This window comes from Xiphophorus hellerii, chromosome 8, assembly GCF_003331165.1.
Source record: "Xiphophorus hellerii strain 12219 chromosome 8, Xiphophorus_hellerii-4.1, whole genome shotgun sequence".
In the NCBI taxonomy this organism is placed as follows: Eukaryota; Metazoa; Chordata; class Actinopteri; order Cyprinodontiformes; family Poeciliidae; genus Xiphophorus; species Xiphophorus hellerii.
The window spans coordinates 16437491-16459161 of record NC_045679.1 but is presented as its reverse complement, the minus strand read 5'-3'; the positions used below and the strand labels follow the sequence as shown (position 1 = coordinate 16459161).

General features: G+C 38.3%; 2 protein-coding genes across 3 annotated transcripts; one reads left to right on the top strand and one right to left on the bottom strand.

Annotated features, from left to right (window-relative positions):
• Nucleotides 1-4190: 4190 nt before the first annotated feature.
• Nucleotides 4191-9028, bottom strand: LOC116724826 (ADP-ribosylation factor-like protein 3). 2 transcript variants are annotated; one of them, XM_032570577.1, is made up of 6 exons: nucleotides 8928-9028; nucleotides 7261-7404; nucleotides 6979-7095; nucleotides 6150-6200; nucleotides 5762-5947; nucleotides 4191-4572 (listed from the first exon to the last, which is right to left on the bottom strand). In XM_032570577.1, exons 1-6 carry the CDS (start codon nucleotides 8928-8930, stop codon nucleotides 4525-4527), a joined length of 549 nt encoding a protein of 182 aa, XP_032426468.1. In that variant the 5' UTR covers nucleotides 8931-9028; the 3' UTR covers nucleotides 4191-4524. The 2 variants fall into 2 exon arrangements, with proteins under 2 accessions (XP_032426468.1, XP_032426467.1); XM_032570576.1 differs by lacking the exon at nucleotides 4191-4572 and having other exon boundaries at nucleotides 5624-5947.
• A 1372-nt stretch (nucleotides 9029-10400) lies between these two features.
• Nucleotides 10401-21528, top strand: wbp1 (WW domain binding protein 1). Its single transcript, XM_032569922.1, has 4 exons — nucleotides 10401-10636; nucleotides 11575-11677; nucleotides 12600-12767; nucleotides 15068-21528. Exons 1-4 carry the CDS (start codon nucleotides 10574-10576, stop codon nucleotides 15622-15624), a joined length of 891 nt encoding a protein of 296 aa, XP_032425813.1. The 5' UTR covers nucleotides 10401-10573; the 3' UTR covers nucleotides 15625-21528.
• Nucleotides 21529-21671: the final 143 nt, after the last annotated feature.

Sequence of the window (21671 nt, the reverse complement as noted above, 5' to 3'; positions counted from 1 at the left end):
CATTTGCACAAATAGAATTATAAACATAGTCTGACAACAGGAATGTTTCTTTAAGCCTAATACATAAGCCATAAATTATCAAGCGATTTATGTGAATAATTGTGTTTTTATTGCACAGATTATGCCTCCTTCCCCTCACTAGCTCGGCTCGGAAGCCTGGGAAATCTATTAAAGCGATGCCATAGATCATCCCATCCGCCACAGCGTGTATGTAGATCGGCCAGCTCATTTGAGAAATATTGAATCGGTTACAGTAAAGTAAGCCCCTGGATTGAGTCAAATGTAAAAATCCAAGCATGTCAGGGGAGCTGTCAGTGTGCGCTGTGATGACAGATGGGGTTGGGTCTCTGTTTTAGTGAGGGGTGGTAAAAAGACGAATTATTAGTTCTGGGGGGGAGTAGAAGCGTAGAGAGAGGGCGAAGGGGGAGTCAGAGACAATTGGATCAGATCTGTCAGCTGATAAGAGCAATCAGTTAATTAAGGAAGGCTTGGGACGATGGAAAGTGTTATTTCCTCCCAGAGATGGGGTCAGTGAGGGGTCAAGAGTGTGACCTCTGACCTCATGTAAGAGTAGAGCGAGACACCAGTCAGTCTGTTATTGATTCATGCCACTTACTTTGCTATAGGAAGCATTATTCATCTCCAAATGCAATGAATTTTACAGGAAAACTAGAATCAAAATGTATATAAATATATATATATACAAAATTTATTTCACATCTAATCAAATGGCATGTTACTTTTTTTAGGGTTAATAGACAGAAAGATTCATACTCTGAAAAAAATTATTAGATTGGGCACAAATACATGAAACATGAATTAAATGCAATATTACAATGTTCATGATCATAACTTTAACAGCTTGAAGCAGAAGTCTGTGTAGCTGATTAGTTCTTTTAATGTTGCTATGACAAGCTGATGACTGCGGTTCAAAACGTTTGGGTTGAAGATGTGAGAAATCTCTGAGGTTCAGATAGTGAGGGTATTTTCAGTGCCCTCACTATCCTCTCCATGGTCCTATTTTAAGCTTGAAAACTACTTTCAGATGCAGTATGTCAAAACAGTTTCAATACCACAGTCCTGAGTGCTGTGAGGATGCAGGCAGCGGAGGATCCTTTTGCCAGGTGAGGTTATTTCACACTGATACTGTTGTTGTGACCTCCAGAAGAGTTAGTGGTCTTCTCCTTCATTTTGTCCATGTTCACTGTACTTTGAACCATCATTGCCATAAAATCCCAAGAATCACTCCTGCTGCTGTAGTATCATCTCCAGATTTAATGATCAGAATTTCAGATGATCAAAATGAAAAGGAAAATGTTTGCATCGTTTATAGTTTCATCTACACTGCCTCCAGGTTTTTCATGACCCAATTGTTTTTATTTTCTGCTTTTTGTCTCAGGAACATCAGACATGACCCCCCTCTGCTGCTGACCCTTGGCTCAACCCCTTCCACACTCTGAAATGCTAAGGTGTGATGTTCCAGATAATTTTTATGGTCTTCAAGTCTCGCTGTTTATGGCTCTCCAGTTTGATAAAAGCACATGAAGAAGTAAGAATCCCAACCAAGCTTCAAAGAAGCCGTGGCAGGACTGTGAGCATTTGTTGTTTGTTTTATTATCCAGCACTAGCACCAATTTATATTTACATGAAGAATCAGTCTGTGAATGAGGCAGGATAGATGTTGCGGTGCTTTACAAAAATGTTTCCAACATTGTACTTGCTATCTGAGGGTCAGGCTGCATCTACTGAGCTTAAATTTGAAGAAAGCGAGGAGGACAAAGTTTATTTTGACATGAAAAATGGAAGGAGGAAGTTATCTGTCATGGTAAATATCTGTTTTCTTATTTTTCGTGTTTAAATCTGATCAGATTTGCACAACAATTCTTTATTCTTATTTTATGAATAGTAGTTAGTCTATAAGTGCTATTTTTGACTTTTAAAAAATGTCTGCAAAGTTTAATACACTTGGTTTACATTCTGGTCCTCAAAAAATAATCTGTTCAACATTTTATTTAATAGAAAGTAAGTGGATACAACTTGACTTGTGAGTTACTACCATAAATTTAAGATGAAGGTTTTGGAGGGGCCTAGCGAATAGGTTTAGTGGTAATCATGATGTCACCTGACTTTTCTGATGCTCCTTTTAGTTTAAGCTTAAATTATTACTGCTCAGAAATATTGTATTTGAAGATTTTGGAATACTTTAGGTAAGTTATAGCGTTTTTTGCAAAGTTGGAGTGAAGTTTGAGTGTGCTATACCACTGCTGTGCTGTCAGAAGAGGACAGCGACATAAAATATTCTGTTTTTCCATATCATGAATCGTGTATGACATTGATTGATACCAGAAAGAAATTGCTTGGCAGATAAGTATTTAAAGAAAATCCAGATGACATACTGAAAAAGATCAAATATGGTCACAATCAATGGAAAGTTGTCTTACTCAGTCATACTCCAGTTACTTCCTGGACTGAAAACTCTTAAATCTGCCTCATAAAGTCATGTTAAATTTAAACTCCAAAATGCTAAAGGGATGGATTTACTTTAACATGCATAAAGAGAGCTTGAATACAGACAGCTTCCTTTACGGCTTCAATTTTAAAATTTATTCCAACCATTAAGAACGTTTTACTGTGTTACTTTAAAGTCATTTTGTCTTTTCACTTGAAGTAATTTTTAAAATTTTTAACCATTTTTTTGTGATGTCTCAAATATCTATTCAACTTAACTTACTTAATTTTATGGTAATTTAAAAGAAAGGCACCTATGCTTTGCTTTGAATTAAAGTGGTTTAATTAAGTCACAGGATCTCCTCCTCCCTGATTATTCGGGCCTGTGAGTCAGCTGGCCTCTCTGCCCCTTGGTTTCTCCCTGTGTGGGAGGCTGCTGTGTTGGCCTGAGTGGCTGGGAAAGTCCCGTGATTTATGGCCCTTTACAGGCCTGATTGCCTCTCTGATGATGGAGCCAAAGGTAACCAGGGCCGCTCGCTCCAATCCACTTTGTGTTTGGCAAATCAAGTTTAATTCATTTGAGATTTAAGGCCTCTTTGCAGCAATTGCGATATAATTCACCTGCTGTTGATGCTTAAAAAGGAAAAAAATAAATGAATACTTATCATGTTTCCTTTCAAACTTTGCAAAAGACAATGCAGGTCTCCATTTTCAGTCTGTAAAGAAAGAACTGCTGTGGATTAATATTTACCTGGTGAGTGTTTGCCCTGGCCAAGAGTCTCAGATTGCTGGATCAACAAAAATCTAAGATGCAGCAGTAGCAAACATGCAAACAGAACACGGGACCAAAGCCCACATTGATGGCTGAATCATTATGAGGCCCATTCTGAGAGGTTATGCACTTGTCCCAGTCTACATCAGGGGCCCGGGCAGCTCTAGCATATTAAAATCAGCCAACCTTATATATGAGGACGGACTCACACAATGCACACACAGCACCAGCAGCAGGGCAGTAACTCAAGGCCAAAGGAGGAGGGTTATTTTTATCATGGGCAAAGGTGCCAAATCATGTTGGTATGAAGGGGGCTATATAAATGCAAATTGTATCGGTGGGCTATTAGTCCTGGAAAAGGTTTGTATGTAAATGCCCCTATAGGACCACAGCGGCGCACTCATCCAGGTCAGATTAGCTGGGCTTGTGGCAAATGTGCTGCTAACAGACAGAAGCGAGAAAGAGAAAGGGAATGCGATTGCCTTGTGGTAAATCGTGGAGAACAAGGTGAGAATTTGAGTAATTCAATGGCCAAGATCTTTCTGTACGATTTACCGCACAGGTGAGAAAGACGTCTTGAAACTAGCTTCTTTGTGGACACCAAGGCAAAGGGGTTTTCACACTGAATATCTTTACGATGTTTAACTTTCTGCACCAAACCAGGAGCTTAACTGTGAAACTCAAGGGCCACTTTGAGAAAGGAAAACATTAACAAACACGTCTATTGGATTTAATGGCAGAAATATGCTTTATGTTTGTAAATAAATAGAAACTGTTTCATACTGAAAATTTGAAAAACTTTATGATCATGAAAACTAAATCAGCCATTGTAAAAAATAAAAAAATAAAAAATACCATCACGCTGATGCACCGATTGAAAAGAGAGGACGTGATCACTGGAAATTATGACGTGTGGTGGTGCAATGTCGCCCTCTAGTGTTCACAAATTAGTCATACCAGCTTCAACAGGTTCTTTAAACCTCAAAAGTGGATCTTTATTTATAAAACTACTAAAGGAAATTCTTGCTTGGACCTACAAAACAATATTACAAATATCTAAACAAAACTGCACTTACATATATACAGTACAACACTGAGGTCTGAGACAGCATGTGACATCTTCCTTGGTAGTATATTGGCATTTTTTTTTACTGGTAAGATTATGTTTTGTAAGAAACATAAACATATTGGCAAGAGTAACAATTTAAAAAACTAACACACTCTGCTGCCGCTGCATAACGTTCTCAAAATTACTGCATAGATCAAGTATAAAGTGCTTATGTAAGTTGGTCACCACTCACTGGTCATCTCTTCCGAAACTTTATATTTCTGCAAACCCAGGTCATCCCGTCCTGTTTGATAAAGGTGAGAAAAGAACCAAAATTATTCATTGTATTGATATACAGAATCTTGTCAAGTGAAATCTTAATCCTCCTCACAGCATGTTGTTGCTACTAATATGACTTAACGTGAAGTTAGTTTTCCTCCACACAAAACATTTGAATGCATTCATAATCTGGTCTCATCTAATCAGAGCAACTTCTTCCATGTTTCTTTTCTGGATCCTTGATTTAATTCATCTTGCCCAGAAAAATATGTTGAAATCTGAACTCATCAAGTATAAAGTGCTAGCTCATAATTCCAGTCCACATTTAGCTCTAACAAAGAGATTCAAATCTGACTTTGTTAGCCATCTGACTATCATCTTTTGGTCACATTAAAGCATTCGTGGAAATCTTTATCTCTTAACCTTTCTCTTTTTAACTCCAAATGTACGTTGTTTAGACAAAACAGAATATTCAGCAAAAATTTCCTCATGGGGGTTATATTTTGTTTTAGAAACAAACTGTGATTTAACCTCTTGACCCTTGAGCCTCAGACTCAAAGTAAATTAAATGATTGGATAATTTTTTATGCAATTAGGAATATCACTAAAAGTTACAATAATAATAGGATGTTGCAGTTGTGATCCTGCATGATCTTGAGAAAAATTCATGAGATCAGCACTTCCAAGAGCGATCAGGTAAAAAAAAAAAAAAAAGATCAGGTAAAAATGCAGTAAAGATTAAGGCAAGACCAATACTTTGAAAATGTGTAAGACCAAGGTCAGTTTTGAGTACCACAATTATGACAAAGTTCAAGGTGTGTAAAGGAATTTGTAAACCTAAAGGTACGTAGAGGGCAAAGTTACCAAAGTTATAAGACACGCTTCCAAAATATTTGTAGGAGTAGGAAACAGCATGATGACGTCTTCATTGCTGTTGTAGGCAGTATCGCAGTAGTTCTATTTAACAACAGGGTATTTATATCAGTAAATTGTAAATACAGGCCAAGCTGGTTGACAGAAAGCTACCGTGAATAATTGTATATGATTAACAGAACTCGCCATATTTCCTCTTATTCCTATGATGTCAAAGCAGCGAATGTCCCTATTCCGGGTTCAAAAACTGACCGCAAAACACAGTTGTTGTTACTCAACAGCTCACTCCGTCTCGACCTCTGCTTATCGCACACTGTGTTTGCATGACACACTGTATTTACCTGCACTCCTTCTGCAGTGAGTGCTGAGCAGGCCTGCACCTGCCACATGCGATCCCGTATTGTGTGCAGGTTGAGACTCTCTGCCAGTTCCGACGCCGGAGAGGCTGTCATCAGGTCCTGCTTGTTGGCAAACACCAGCAGCGGCACAGCTGCAAGTTTCTCTTCTTCCAGCAACTCGGCAAGCTCCTGAGGGTAAAAAATGAAAACGGATATGCTTTGGTGAGCGTCTTAACATATGCTGTAATTGCATAAAGTCTTTGCCAACTAGACCCACTCCTTAAATAAAGTAGTTTAAGTTTGTACTTCCAGGATGGTCTCTGGTGAATACCTAATCTAAATTTCTATTTGTATTGCACTTTTTTTCAAGCAAAAGTAAATTATGTCTCACCAAACTTGTCTCTTCGAATCTTTTCCTGTCTGAGCTGTCAATCACATAGATCTGCAATCCAGAAAAAGAACATACTAAGTCGACATTATAAAAACTTACCTCTCAGTCAGCAGACTGAAAAGTATTTAAAAGTAAATCCTGGCTGAGAAGCTTGTACAACAATAATCATGTTTTCAGCTTGTTTTAAAATCGTTTCCACCAAGAACAAGAAATGTTGAACCATAATCAACATTAGAGATGGTGGTGGTAGCATCAAGATGTGGGCTATTTTGCTGCCAGCAACGCTGGTGCCTTGCAAAAAGTGAATGACATAATGGAGAAGTACGACTACATCTAAATTATTCAATTTCTCTAATCAAACAAACAGCTGGATGGTTGAAAAGTGGACATAATTTGAAAGGTGTCGTGTTGGTTGTTGTTCCAACAGGACACTTGCTTTGACTTTTCCAAGGCAAGTCTGATTAAGCTTTTTGGAGACTAAAGTTCTTGATATCTGAAGTGTATTTAGATATCAAGAATTATACCAGAAGCTTGTTGATAGGTGCAAAAAGTTTAAAGCTTAAAAGCAACTTGCTATGGTATGATTAAGCAAACATTAGTAGTGGTGTCTGTGTATTTTTCACCTTGGGTAAACCAGAGAAAGTCTACAGTACAGTGAATAAAATATTTTGCAATATTCTGTATGATCATTTCAGTCTTTAAAAGCCCAAAATTAAGATGCCATTCATGCCCATGATTAGTGTATGTAAACTTCTGACCAGCAGAAGATAGAATTACTTTTTTCTATTGCTAGAGTTTATGCCATATGAGAACATCAGACTGATCCTACCAGTACATCGGTGTTCTCAAAATAATTCCTCCAGTAAGGACGAATCTTGCGTTGCCCTCCAATGTCCCAAACGTTTAATTTGAACCCAGAAGACTGCACACTCTTTATATTGAAGCCCTGTTGGTGAAAGGCAACATAGATTAAGTTTAATGGGTAGTTCAGCCTCTCGCTAAGGAGGTGAACCGATGCATGACCTGACTGTTTGACTAGAAAATGAAGTAGTGGTATCTCACAATTTGACATTAACAGAGTGTTTCTGTGTGTGCGTGTGTATGTGTGTACTTGTGTGGGGGTGATGTGGCTGATATCTTCAGCTGCCAGCTGTTTGAGCAGAGTGGTCTTGCCGGCATTGTCCAACCCTAACAGCAGTAAGCGCACCTCCTGCTCTGGTGACTGCTTTAGTCTCCGAAGAATAGACAGCAGGCCCTGCAGGAGGATCACGGCGTATTAGAGACGGTTAAACCTCAGTGGGATGAGCGTTAATGAGATGACTTAGCAGTATCTTGCAAACTTTGAATAACCTCAAAAGCCAGTCTGGAAAAATCAACTCACTCAACCAACAGCTAAAAACATCTACAGCATGTTTGTAATAAAGTTTTTTTGGATCCATTAGAACTGTCCAAATAGTCAAAGAATGCTTTTTAATTCTGTATTCTGTTTTCAAGTCTCCAGTTAGAAGATTTAACAGAAGCCTGAATACCAAGTGGGAAAGACTAAAATTTCTTTACAAAACCTGTTATTAAAATCCAATATGGTGTCATGTAGAGAAAACTAAGAGATATCTGCGGTTCAAATTGTTTATTATTCTTGTTAATGCTTCCACACTCAACTAAACTTGCTTACTTCGTTTAGTAAAAATGAGTATGCATTGTTAGAAAGAACATACAGAGAAAACCGTTGTTAGTTTGCTTTGCTAATAGCAGTTAACCTGGTCACTGGCCAAATCAATAAATATACTAAACTAGGGTTTGAACTTGAAGCGTTAAACAGGAAGCACATTAAGATAGTTTAAGATCTTATTTCAAGATCTACTTCTAACTCCAGAGGTAAACAGAGCACAAGTAGCCACTGGCATTTCGTCTGATTCAGATTGCACAAGAAGTTCTCAAAATGTTCTCCTTGGCACTTTTAAGAACATCCTGTTGAAGTAAACATTGCTGTGTTGAAACAGCTCATCATTTTGAATGTTAGCATTCATTAACTTTACATCACAGTTAATTTATTAACATTTACATTACAAATAACTGGAAAAATCATTTCTTTTACCACTACTGTAAAGGCAACCCACCCACCTGCGGCACTAGTAGCATAGTTTGAGAACCACGGATGAAGAGAGCAAAGGATTTAGCTGTTAGTCTATAAAGTCGTCTATAAATGTACTAGAAGCTCAAAGACGCTCTGCAGTCGACTGAGATTAGGCATCTGTAGAAGGCAGCATGCTAGGCTTTGATTATAGCAGAGTAATTTGCTGCTGCAGAAATGCTTGGTAATCTGTGGAATAAATGCACTAATATGTTCAGAAGATATTTGTAGGCATCAGCATTATAAAAGTTATTAATTTTGCTAATTTGTGTTTTTTTAAGTTTTGTGAGGTGGTTTTTTGAGTTTGGAGAAATCTAATTGGTTAACTAGCCTTTTATTACTGCAGCTTTGACTTTACAGTCACAGTTACTTAATCAGGTACTATCTTGTTAGTTTATCCAGAAGGATATCTGATACAATTTACTAAATAGATTCTTGAACTAAAGCTAGCACTGAGAATGGAATAAAGCCCCAAGAGTTTATGACGGCCAACAGAATCAACTCTGGCCTCATCAACCTTACCAAGAGATATTTAGAACTCCAATAAATACCGCAGAACTAAATCAGTCTATAGCTATGAGAAACATGAGTTAGGCAGCCCAGGTTTTAAATATCTGCTCCTGCTGATAAGAATTGAGATAACTCACCATGGTGTCCACGGGTCCTATTGTGGTTGTTACTCAGCCTGAGTGGATTAACGTCTTCCTCACCATGTGTCTCAGCAGAACAGCTGCCTTTTTTTTTTCAGGGAAACTCTGACGTCTGCGTAAACAAAACAAAAAAGGATCCTTAAGTAATCAAAATTATAATTTTTTAAAATTTTGTTTCTTGTATTCTCATTATTTAGTGTTTCCCGACTGTACAACAGCTGTTATTCTGCTTCTTTCAACTAAGTTTATTCATATCACACCACATAGCTAATGTAGTCTCAAAGATCTTTAACAGATTCATTTTATGTACAGAAATATAAAAAGAAATTTAGTTTGAATTTAATAAAACCAATCCAATTCATTCCAATACACAGATCAAACACAACTCATTATTACATAATAATATTCATAAAGCATAAACATATATTGCTTCATTTACACAAGAAAAGGTGTACCACATTCAGATGTTATAGTTCTAAACACAGGCACTGGGATGTTTACTTCATGCATAACCTTTGTAAGAACTGCTTAGAGTTTGGGCTCAGTTTATGTAAAAACAATGGATTTTTTTTTACAAGCCCATTTGCCTTAAAGAGGAAACTCAAAAGTCCATTACTGCAACAGGGACTCTCTCAAATGTCTAAATAGTAGTAATGAAGAAAGATTGTGTTTTCAAATTGGATTTTTGAATAGGTTTCACTTTCATTAGAAGAGTTATAGGGAAACAAAACAAACATGTTAACATAATATTTTTGCATTACATAATTTTAATGAGTTGAGAAGGCTGTCAAAACTATATCTATTACATTACTTAATGATAGTAGTATATGAATTATTATAATTATTATATTTTATTATTTGTAATAATAATAATTACTATTATTGTAATAATGTTATTGTCTCTTATAGTGTTAATAGTTTTAATTTGTTTATTTGATATTTAGTAATTATTTGATCTGTTATTATTTCTGTTCTGACTATTTCCAATAATCAATATCTCTTAGCTTTTGTGATTTATTTATTTATCTAACTTCTTTTAACAAATAAAATATAAAGGATATGTGCACTATTATGCTTTAATTTATGTGTGATGTTTATGTGACCACATTTACTGGACAGGATTTTTTCAGAACATGTTTTAAGACAGGGAAGTTTCTTATTTTTTATGCAAGCTGTTTTCTTGTTGAAAATGTTTTAAAAGCATAACGCAAGCAAAATGTGCAATTTTACTTTTCTTTTGCACAATTTTATGTTTTATTTTTGCGTGTATTGAATTTCCCCACTGGGACAAAAAAATTGCTCTATCCTGTTTTATTTTTTGTTTTTTAGAGTTTAATTGAGTTTAGAGTTTACCTACAGTGTTAATATATTATACAGAAAAGATTCATTTCGTAAAATCTTGTTTTTAATTTGGTTTTTTAAACACTTACACACAGCGCCCCCTACAGTTCGATACCCGTTCCAGACTCATATCCGTACTGGGGAGTGTTTCTCGGTCAAACAACAAAAACATGTCTGAGTGTGACAGGCTGAACCGTTAGTTGGTAGCTTTCAGCCATCCGCTGTCACTGCTGCCGGTCGTCGGTCCGATTGACCGATTGCTTTATGGTTCCTGTCGTGTTCACGGCAGATAACCCAGAGAGATGCCACAGAAAGCACTGGGATCCATTGTAGGTCTGCTTTGTACCGGGACCTGTCTGGTGCAGGTAAGACCGTATTGTGAGCTCACCCTGTCGGCGTAAGCTTCCAGCCCAGACCGCTGCTCCGGGGCTTGGTGAAGGCCCGCCTGCGATTCTTTTTTGTCTCCTCCACAAAGGAAACGGGGCACGGTTCGCTTCTGTTTGCCGTGGGTGACGTCAGTTAGCAAAAGTTTCCCTTCATATTTTAAGAGTTATTGTAAAAACTAGAATTATTTTCTATGTAAAGTACATTCACAATGGTGTTTCAATGGCCCATTTTGAGAGTTAGAACGTTAGCGTTAAGATTAACGCTAGCGGTTTTGCTAACGGGTACCCGGCGAATCGACATATTTATTCATAGCTGCTGATGTTAGCTTGCCAGACTGAGTAGGCAACTTATTGACAGAACATTTCACCATAAATAAACGTTTTAACTTAGTACAAGCAATTTGATAAGAAAGAGACCTCATTCAAAGGTAGTCTAAAGTATAAATATATTTGAAACATCTAGATAATAGTTAAACAATAGTTTTGACAGTGAAGGAATTTCGTTATCGCGTATTTTATAAAATCTTATTAGCATAAAAAATAAAGCCAGACTAAAATGTTTTTCCCCTCGGGCCCTTTTAAAGCAACTATTAAGTATTAATTTGGCCTTTAGCTAAACGAAGCTAATGTCACTCAAACAGCACAATTTCTTTGTAATTTTAAACAGCATTTTTAATGGTTTAGCTGCTGCTTTTATTTAACAACCTACTGGCGAAGTGTTAGCATTTTTGGATTTACCACAAGAAAGTACATTTCATATACTTAAATGTATAGTTGACAGACATATCCAACTTTATAGAAAGTGACATTGAAGTGACAACGAGAAAGGACAAGCTTGCTGGCCTTGTATTTGTTTACTTTTCTGCTCGGATATTTACTCTGCCTTCCTCTGTGTCTACCTCTCCTGTGTACTGAAGGGAAAAGAATTTTGTTCGGGGGTAAATAATGAACAGTACCGCTGTGAGATGGGTTACTGCTGTGGGGAGACAGAATGCTGCACTTACTACTACGAACTATGGTGTAAGTACAAATGTGTAGTGTGTGTGTGTTAACTTTTTAATGTGTGACTACTAAATGATAAAGAATATACACTTTTTGCCACTGTTGGTTCTCTGGGGGACTATTAAATTGAATATAGAACCTGCTTTGTGATTGAATCAGACGCTTTCAAGGTTCCTTTTCAGTCTGAAAAAGTAAGGAGTTTAGTGTCTTCGAGGTCTGGACAAGTATGGAAAAATATTTGTATTTCCAGACATTTCACAATATTCCATTTTCTGAAAGTAGTCCTGCTTGTTCAAACCATCCATCAATCTACCCATTGTCCTTGATTGCACATTTATTAAACTCCATTATCTATCTTCACCTGCACTCTTTTTTTTTTCACTATCCATCCTTACATTATATTGGCTGACTATCAATTCATAATGGCATCATTCTGTTCATTCAGAAGATGAAAGTCCATCTTTCATCTTTCTATTTTTTCACTCCTTTATCTTCACATATTTAGTTTTTGTATGCTCCACATTTAAAGCCAGACACCCTAGGAAGGTGAAAGTACATTTATACTTTCACCTTCTTTTTTCTTTTCTTTTTTCTTCTAAAAAGAATTGAGAACATATTTACATTATATTGTATTGCAAGGATTTCCTGGACAGTTTGGAAAAATCGATAAAATTATTACATCTCACCTGATCTTTTTTCAACTTTGTATAAATGTAAAAAAATAGTTATAAAAATCCAGGAGTTTCTATGTTTTGTGCCTGTGCCATTATTTTAAAAATGACATTTTAAATTTCTAAAAGCAATAAAGGGTGTTTTACTTTGATTTCAGTTCCTTCTCTTTAATTTCTTACAGTAAAATTAAAGATGTTTTACTCCTCATTATTTGTTTTAGCTATACCTAACCGTGTACCTTGTAAACTGAGACTGCTTCTTCCCTCAGGGTTCTGGTTGGTATGGACGCTAATCATAATGCTCAGTTGCTGTTGTGCCTACCGACACCGGAGAGTTAAAATGCGTCTGCAACAGGAGCAACGGCAACGTGAGATCAGCCTAATGGCCTATCAGGGTGCTTCCAGCTCCTTCATTACACCGCCACCTCTCAATTTAAGTAAGATTGTGATTTATTTGTGGTTTAAAATGTTTGTGTCAAAGATGCTGCCTTGCAAAAGTAAATACTGTACACCCCTTGCAAGTTTTTTCCACATTTTCTCATGTTACAACCACAAACTTAATTTAATTGAATTTTTTTGTGAATTTTTATGGTAAAACAACACAAAGCAGTGCACAAATGTAAGGGGAAGAAACCATTGCATGGTATTCCACACTTGTTACAAATAAAGATCAGAAAAGTGTGGAATGTATTTGTATTTGTTACTTTTCAGATTTGCAACTCTAAATTATGCTTAATGTTTGCTCCAAGCCTCAAAAAGGAACACAGTATACTCTGGATAGATAAGATCAAAATTTTAATTTTAATAATATATGCAAAATACTGGGTGTGTGAGGCGAGGCTAACACTAACACTGCACATAACCCTAAGCACATCATCCCCACCTTGAATAAAAACAAAATCATATAATTTTCCTTCCACTTTACAATTATACACTGCATGTTGGTCTTTACAAAAAGTCCTAATGAATACACTGAATTTTGTGGTTGAAGGAGTGACAAAAATATCAAAAAATTGAAAGACCGTTAATACTTTTGCAAGGAATTATTGTAATTTCTCTTTTTTGTTGCCTCACATGCCCAAACTTTATATCTCACAACTAATGTCCATATTGTTTTTGTTTCAATGTATGTTTCAATTGATTTTTTTTTGTTTGCCAAAGGAATTTCTTTCACATTTATCTCTTTATACTGAACACAGATCATGAGATACAGACTTGTAGTCAAGTAATATTAAACGATCAGAAAATCTCTTTTGTGACAAACTTTCCTGATGTACTTTAGTTTGATTGCACTTTATTAATCTCCTTTACCGTATCTTCACATGCTTTTATTATTTCTGATACCAGACGATTGTCGATTTCTCTTGATTTTTAATGAGCCAAAGCCAGATATTTATCCTGATCTTGTCGCACTCGACTGCAAATCTTTGTGTTTTGAAGACTTGTGGTTGAGCTGAAACTGCAGCACTGACAGCCAACAGCAGAGACGTCACCTTAATGTCAGTGGTCACTCTAGACCTTGGCAGGAAAAAGGATATCATGTCCATTAATATCACAAGTGGCAGTTGGACAAGCTTCCCATTTGTCAGAGTGTAAAACCCACAGGGAGCAAGCTTGATTTCAAGTCAAGAATGACAACACAACTCCAACCTGCATGCATATCTAGACAGTGACTCACACAGAGACACTCTCAATGTCTAGCAGGCCTTCCATCCAGTGAAAACGGAGACAACTCATCTTTTAAAAAAACACTGCATCATCAGATTGTAATAGTATCCATAATAAGTTTAATGAAAAACTCAAACACCTAATACTCTTGTTGTTGCTCTGTTGGTAAGCCGTAATTGTGTTACTTCTTGCACAGTGTTCTTTGCATCTTGCTACAAACAAGTCAAAGCAGCATTTTTCTGAAACTGATGAGTGGCACTCTATTAAAATATTAACCAATTAAGTTACAAAGCCACACCCTTCATCTTTTTTGTTTGTTTGTTTTGCTACCTGAGCAGTCTTGGGTAACTAAATTTTGTTCACCCCTCGGTGTGGGGAAATTTACAGTTATCATCACCATCTTTGGCTGTCATAAACAGCCGACTGATGGACTGAACCGGATGGGGGAGGGCGAGTTGAACTCTTTGCTGAACACAACCTGAGGGAATGCACTTTGCTGTAGTAAAAGAAAAATTTTGCAAATGAATTATGACAGAAAATTTCAGTAGATTTGACAAGGAAAGGGTGAATTATTTGCAACCTGCTTTAACCTGAAAAGCAACTGATGTTTGACCAGGACATAGGTTAAGGTGCAAAATTTGCAAACCAAACAATGGATGCAAAACAAACCCAAATGAGCAAACATTATTAATGTATCTGCTTGGCGTTCATGTGAAGCATAAACCCTAGAAAAATGACTAGTACAGCCAACTGCTGAAAAAAAAGCTTGTAATTTTCCTGTGAAATTATAATTAGATCATTTTGTCAAATTTATTGACAAAATGCCTGTCGTTACTCACTTCCTGTGGGAGGTGTGGTTACAAAGACTTTTTATTGTTAAAATGCGTTTTTAAAACTATACCTATGCTTTGAAAAAAAATCTAAAGTTAGATTTATTTGTCCTTTATTAATTGCTTTTATAGGAAGCCAGCTCAGATAAATTTATATCCTTTTCCTTTTTAATTCCTCTTCTTTTGATCAACGTAGTGAAGGACTAAACTCCTACAACTTATTGTTTTATGATCCTCAGGATTTTGGAATGACTGCAAGCTTCCCGACTACGAAGAAGTCGTGGGTCACCCCCCGACCCCGCCTCCCCCGTACTCCGAAAACCCTCCTGAGTCAGCTCCGGCGGCCGCCCCTCAAATAAGCCAGCCGGTTTCTGTCTCCGTGCCACGAATGTTCCCTGACGCAGAGCCAGCGGCGCACCGTCAGGCATCCGGCGTCTCGTCAGATGAGGGGGAAATGTCACAAGCTGACCAACCACAGAGCCGGGAAGAGGAGAGCGTAGATGTTTTGCTGTCGGGGGCGGCGGCGGCGGAGGGGGAAGATGAGGAGGACGACGAGCTCGTAACCCGACGCCGGCACGTGACCGGCGACTCAGGGATTGAGGTTTGCGTTTGCCAGCTGGACGTAGACGACGGCTCAGGGCCGGAGGAGGAAAGCGATGAGGAAAACCGGATGTGCAAAGGTGCCGGCAGGGACTGCTGCTCCGGACGCCCGCAGGAGACCTTCAGGCAGAAGGAGTGCAGCTCTGAGCTGCCATGCCAGTCCGCCAACACCAGCACTGGAGACCACATGGTGTGATCCACAGCATCAACAACCAGCAAACTAATGCAGCTTCCAGCTTCACACAGGGCCATAACTATCGCCACTGACATTGGCGCAGGGGGAATGGCTATGCTTTATTTCTCTGAACTAACATTTGCGAAATGATGATGTTAACTAATCAGTTCTGGCTTTTGTTTAGGATTGATACAATAACAATGTGGGCAAGGCACGGCTTCTTCCCTATACTTCTCTTAGCGGGGGGATGCAGCAAACGTTCTGCTTCTCTGTCGGGTATATTTCTACCTTCTGTTCGGCGTGAGAACGTCACTGAGTGGTGAAAAAGATAGGAAGCGGCGATTTTGGATTGAAGGCAGCATTGACCGTTTCTCTCGCCATCTTCCGCAGCGCTGCTTTCACGTTTTTGTTCCAAAACCCTCGTAGGTCAGAACATTTCCGCCCTGCCCTCCCAACTGAGGTTTGAAGCATGCTGCAAAACACGGCAAAACAACGTTTCTCTGATCTCCCCCAAGACTGAGCACGTTTGAGGGAAGAACAAACATTTTCAGCAATCAGCTTGATCTTGCAAAAATTAGAATCAGATTATGTTGTTTTTTTGTTTTTTTTCCCTAAAGCCATTTAATGCGTAGAAGTACTGAGTGTTTGCTGTGAAATCTAGGCCACAGCTGCACAGTGATGTCATCTCTGAGGTCATGGCCCCCATGTTGGGGCGGAGGGGCTTAAACACTTGAGCGGAGAAGAGATCAGCTTCTTGTGTTTTAAATGTCACCCGTTTTTTTTTTGTTTTTTTTTTCTTCTGTTTTGATATCATAATGTTGTCACCAGGGCTGCTTGGTATCTAATTAGAATGATTAAAGTGGTGCTCAGCATTGTAGTGATTTATCGATTGTCTGCATGTATGCATGCAATCTTCCCCCACTTCAGTTCCTAGCTGCAGTAAAACCCTTGTACTAACAACATGGGCAGGTTTTTAGTCAAAAAAAGGTATTGAGGGGAGATCTACAGTATGTTGTGCTTTATTTAACTTGTTTTCGCTGAGGGAATTTTTATCACTCAGCATGTTGTTTTTTTTATGTCAATATTGAAGGATGTAGTTGCTCTTTGCTTTTTCATCACATAACCAGCTCTGCTTTAGTAAATGCCACAGGTGTCATAATTCCTTGCAGCAGATTTCCTGGATGCGGGTGTGTGCGGTTGACAGTGCAGTGACGAAATTATGAGATATGCTTTGGAGATCTGTGAGGTAAAAATTTAAAGCACTGATTTTGATGGGGGTTTTTTTCTTTTTGCACGAGGCATGACTTGGTGTTTTATATTTGAGTGAATTAGCATATTCCGTCATTTTTAATACCTGCTTTGCTCATCACTTCCAACAGTCTTACCCTGCGGTGGCTGAGGAACTCAGTTTAAATATTTTTAGGGGTAAAGCGGTGGATTGATTCCTTTTTCGATGTCTTGATGTAGTTTTCTTGATGAGTGCTAACTAGGTAGCTGGTGCTGTCGTGGGTTTCTGTTCTTTCTATAGCTGTTGTCAGTGTGAGGGATTTGCAGTGGCATTTTTCCACTGGCAACAGAGGGCCAGTACATTAGCAAGCTGAGATGGTTGCAAGCTCTGCTCGACAGTCGATTTGGTCTTGGCACGACCACAGAAATGCTTGCAATGAACTCATGTTCCGCACCAATGCATGCGGCTTGTTTTCCCAAACTGTAGTTTGTTTGCTTGGAATATGTAAAAAAAAAAAAAAAAAAAAAAGCAGATGGGGAAAGCCGCGACATAATGAAGTTCCTACACGGACATTCTTCTGTCTGAGACAAGTTATTGTCAGGAAATAAACCTTAAAAAAATGAAGTTTGGGGAAAAGAAAAAGAGATCAAGCTTTTTATACATCTGCTCTGATTGTGTGTAAAAACTCAGGTCATCTGACAGCATACGTGCACGCATGCACCCACAATGCAATGCTCTAAAGCTGCTTCTTTGGCAATATCAGTGGCTTTAGTATTCCAACCAGGCATGGGCGGCTGGGAGATTATCAGGGTGTGAAATATAACGTTTTAAAAATATTTACACAATAAAACACTTGCTAAATTTAGAAGTGAAAAAGCATCGTAGCTCTTTCCTTACCAGCTGAAAAGCAGTGTGCAGCAACAAGTGGGGGAGGGGTGTTAATTGATCACAATACGCTTGGAAAAGCTGGACAAAACTTGAGCCTTGATCCCGATAGCCGGTCCATGCCTATTTGTTTTTTAAAATGGGTTCAGTGCCTGAATCAGACACCAGTCCGACTTTTGTACAAGAAGTTTACACCATGGCTTCATAAAGAGGAGGAACACAAACACTTCAGTGTTGCTTGAGAAAAAAAGTTCTCCTCTTATTAGTTCCACACGAAACACATAAAGTCATTTTGTTTGTGCACATCAGAATGAAAATGTTTCCTCTCTTCACCGGCCTGCAGCAGCTTTTTTTTTTTTTTTAATTATTTTTCTAGGTTGTGGTTGGTTAGGTTAGAGTGCTGCTGCGGCTAGAATGTAGCAGAGGAACACGGCAGAACGTGTCGGGACAGAATGATGCACACACGCACTGGCGGGCTGAAACTTTCAAAATGTTCCCAGTCCTTTTGTTGCGATAGTGCTGTGTCACCTAACGGGTGCTTGAACATGAAGCCATTCTGACATGACCTTTGCAGAGGAGCGGTTGCAATGTGAGCATGCCTGCACACCCCTAAGCAGATTTGATAAAATGTGTTTTTGTTTTCTTTTTCTTGACAGCACACCTTAAACTGCCTTGTTGCATTTCTATAAAGCCGATGTCTTGATTAGAGCTGCACAGATAATATATAACCTCTGTATGTGGAAACTGATGTAATACTGCCTTACTAGAGTAGGTGTAGTCGTCTTTTTTTTTCTTTTTTTATAAATCGTAATAGTTGTGCAAGCATGGTTGTATTAGAGAGCAAATGAGCACTGTTGTGTCAGTAGAAAGTAGCATTTAATCTCGTTTTAGAAACGTTCGCAGGCTCTGTGCTTAGAGGATGTGGCGTACATTTAAAAGCCACTGAACTGGCGTGGTTTTGTTGCTGAGAAGTGGTTGTTGAATTTAAAAAATACTGTGTGTACTTATAGCTGTGGCACTGATATAATGTGTTCAGACCAGATTTATTGTGCTCAGTTTTGTTTTTGCATTCCTGTGCATTAGATTGAAGCACGAGGAAGCAAGATTGTTGCTGTTACTGTTTTTATTTTAGTTTTTTTTGGAAAAGACTCACCATTGTTCACAGTGCCTTGCAAAAATATTCACACCTGCTGAAGTTTTCCATCCTCTTTCATCCAACAACCACAAATCGTTTTGTGGTATTTTATATCACAGACCAATACGAAATAGAGCATAAGTAGAAGGAAAAACATGTATGGGTGTCTAATATCTAGAGATTTTTTTTTTCACCAATTCTTTGAAGATTAAGTAGTGATTTTTATTCGTTTGTTTTTTTGTCCAGGCTTTAACTGGACCATTCTGTCACATGAATATGTTGTGACCTAAACCATTCCACCGGAGCTCTCGCTGTGTCTTTAGTGTCGTCTTGCTGGAAGGTGAATTTCCCCCAGTCCAAAGTTGTTTTTTTTGCTTGTTTGTTTTTTTATACACTTTTTAAAAGATTTTTCTCCAACTCTGAACTGCCTCACTGGTTCAAAGCATCCACACAGTATGACCCTGCCACCACCATGGTTTGCAGTGGGAACGGCATGTTCAGATCGCTGCGCCGTGTTTGTTTTCCACCATACTGGTCCCACTGGACTATAACCTTTCCTTCTACATGACCGCTGCATCTCCTACATGGCTGACTCGTCAGAGAACCAGATTCTGAGGCCTTTGATGAAATTATACTCAGGTTGACTCTGTTTACAAAATGATGTGATTTCAGAAGGTCATTGGTTGTACTTTTGATTAGTGGTATCAGAGAAAATGCATGTGGATACCTCACATTTTTGAAATCTTTTGTTTGTAAAAAAATATATATAATTTGAAGCCCTCCTTTCACTTCGCAGTTATGCACTATTTTGTGTTGGTCTGTCATAAATCATAAGGTACCTTGAGGTTTGTGGTTGCTATGTGACAAAATGTGGAGATCTTCAAGAGCTATGGATACAAGGCATCTTGTACATGTACATATTTAATACCAATTACAGCAGTGGAGGGCAGTGAGGTTAGGGGCTCGTTTGTAAATCCCTCCTTGATTTTTACACATTTCCCGAGACTAAGGGCTAAATATTAATCATAAATTGTCATCAAACATATGCTCTACTGAGCGATTAATCGGTTTTGTTCTTTTTTTCTTTTTTTTTTCAAACCACAGTTACAGCGATCCACTATCTGAACACAGAGATGCGTAAAGTGAACTTTGGTCGTTTCTCAATGTGGTGGAGCTCATATTTATATATTAACCTATTGTATATGAACTTGTGTGTGTGTTTGTTCTTTATTTTAGGCTTTATCCTTGCCTTCTTGTTTTGTCAACCTTAACAGAGGTGCGTGATGGTCTCTCCTCACACGTATGTTCACACTGAAAGCACATGTAACCGTCTGCATGCGTGGATGTGTGGAACGTTCCCGGTGGACTGTGACTCCACCCTCAGAAACTGCATTTGCTTGTTTGCCTCCGTTTGAACTCCTTTCAAAAAGGGGCACATCCACCCACGTAGATCTGCAAAAGGCCTTCGTCATTTCCACGCTTCGCAGGTCATCCAGGGGTCGCGCCCAAGAGGTCGCCCCGACCGTGGTCTGTTCGGTTTCACTCTCAGGGTTATTATCGTGGAAAAAGCAGAGCGACAACAGATTTCAGATCACCGTCTCTCAAAAAGCCAAAGGAAACGTTTCATGATTGTCACGTGTTTTGATATTCGCTCCCCCTACATCACGCATCTCTGTGAACTTTACTCAACTAGGCTATGCAAAAAACATAAACCTACTGTTATATGCTGCGACCCCCTTTCTCCGTCAGATGTCCATGGGCACCAGTACGAGCAATATGACTGTCAGCACTCGTGGCACTGCGCTGTACTGTAATCGATCAGTCTATGTGTATGTATTTTAAAAATAATGTAATTGTAATGCTACTGCAACGTCATGATAACTCTGTATGCTTCTGTATGCCGAGGGGTTTTAGTTAAAAAGCGTATGTTTCGTCCCCTTCTTTTACTTTTTTTTGGCCGTTTGTTGTATCTGCTGCCCAATAACTTTCCACTCTTGACTCATGGATAAACTCTGGATAAACCACATGTCAAAGCTGTGCATGCTCAAAGAGAAATGTTGAAAATGTTCTTTTTGCTGCTGCCGTTCAGAGCAACTTTCTTCTTGTTTTCTGTCTTTATGAACTTACAGAGAATATTTAACCGTTGCCTTTAATCCTCTCAATACAGCACCATGATATTTCTATAATATACACATGAAGGACCTCACCATGGAACACAGTTGGCTTACATTAAACCAGCAGATTTTAGGCTAACGGGCCAATCAAAATGAGTCCTCAACATTTAGCCGAAAGAAACATTGTCTAGGTTGTCAGTGGGACTTTTTCTGCAAAATCTACAAATTATGTTTTTTTCCTTCCTCTAAACCATGGGTAATACCAAGCACAAGTAGGTGCTGTGGTTAGGATGGGTTTTTTTTGTTTTTTTTGCTGAAAATGAGAAACATGTAAATCTGAAAGGGAAGCAGCCATCTACGGAAAATCCACTCTTTCTACATTGTTGTTCTGGTAACTTTTAAAGAAGCCAAATTGAGTAAAGTGGAATACAAGAAAAAGAAGAAAGAAAAGAGCAATGACTGACAGATGAAATTGCTTTGGTTTTTGGTTACAAGTCTACTGTGTACTGTCTGGGTCATCGTTTGTATTTTATTTTTTTAATAAAACAAACATTGGCGCTCTGCTCACTGTCTGTTTTTCTTGATTTTAAGTCCTCTAAATTTAACTACAAACTCTTGTTTTACAAGAGTAATCTATGCATTGCAACTCAAAAATACCCCAAACAGACCCAAGCATCTGATTGGCTAACCTGTGTACTATCTCAAC

Excerpts from the sequence above, each read along its gene's own strand:
- LOC116724826 (XM_032570576.1), bottom strand. Across the intron at positions 7,096-7,260 it reads GCCACATCACCCCCACACAA|GGCTTCAATATAAAGAGTGT; the intron begins GTACACACATAC and ends TTTCACCAACAG. Across the intron at positions 5,948-6,149 it reads GATTCGAAGAGACAAGTTTG|GAGCTTGCCGAGTTGCTGGA; the intron begins GTGAGACATAAT and ends TTTTACCCTCAG.
- wbp1 (XM_032569922.1), top strand. The coding sequence starts at position 10,574 with ATGCCACAGAAAGCACTGGGATCCATTGTAGGTCTGCTTTGTACCGGG. Across the intron at positions 10,637-11,574 it reads CCGGGACCTGTCTGGTGCAG|GGAAAAGAATTTTGTTCGGG; the intron begins GTAAGACCGTAT and ends TGTGTACTGAAG. Across the intron at positions 11,678-12,599 it reads TTACTACTACGAACTATGGT|GGTTCTGGTTGGTATGGACG; the intron begins GTAAGTACAAAT and ends TTCTTCCCTCAG.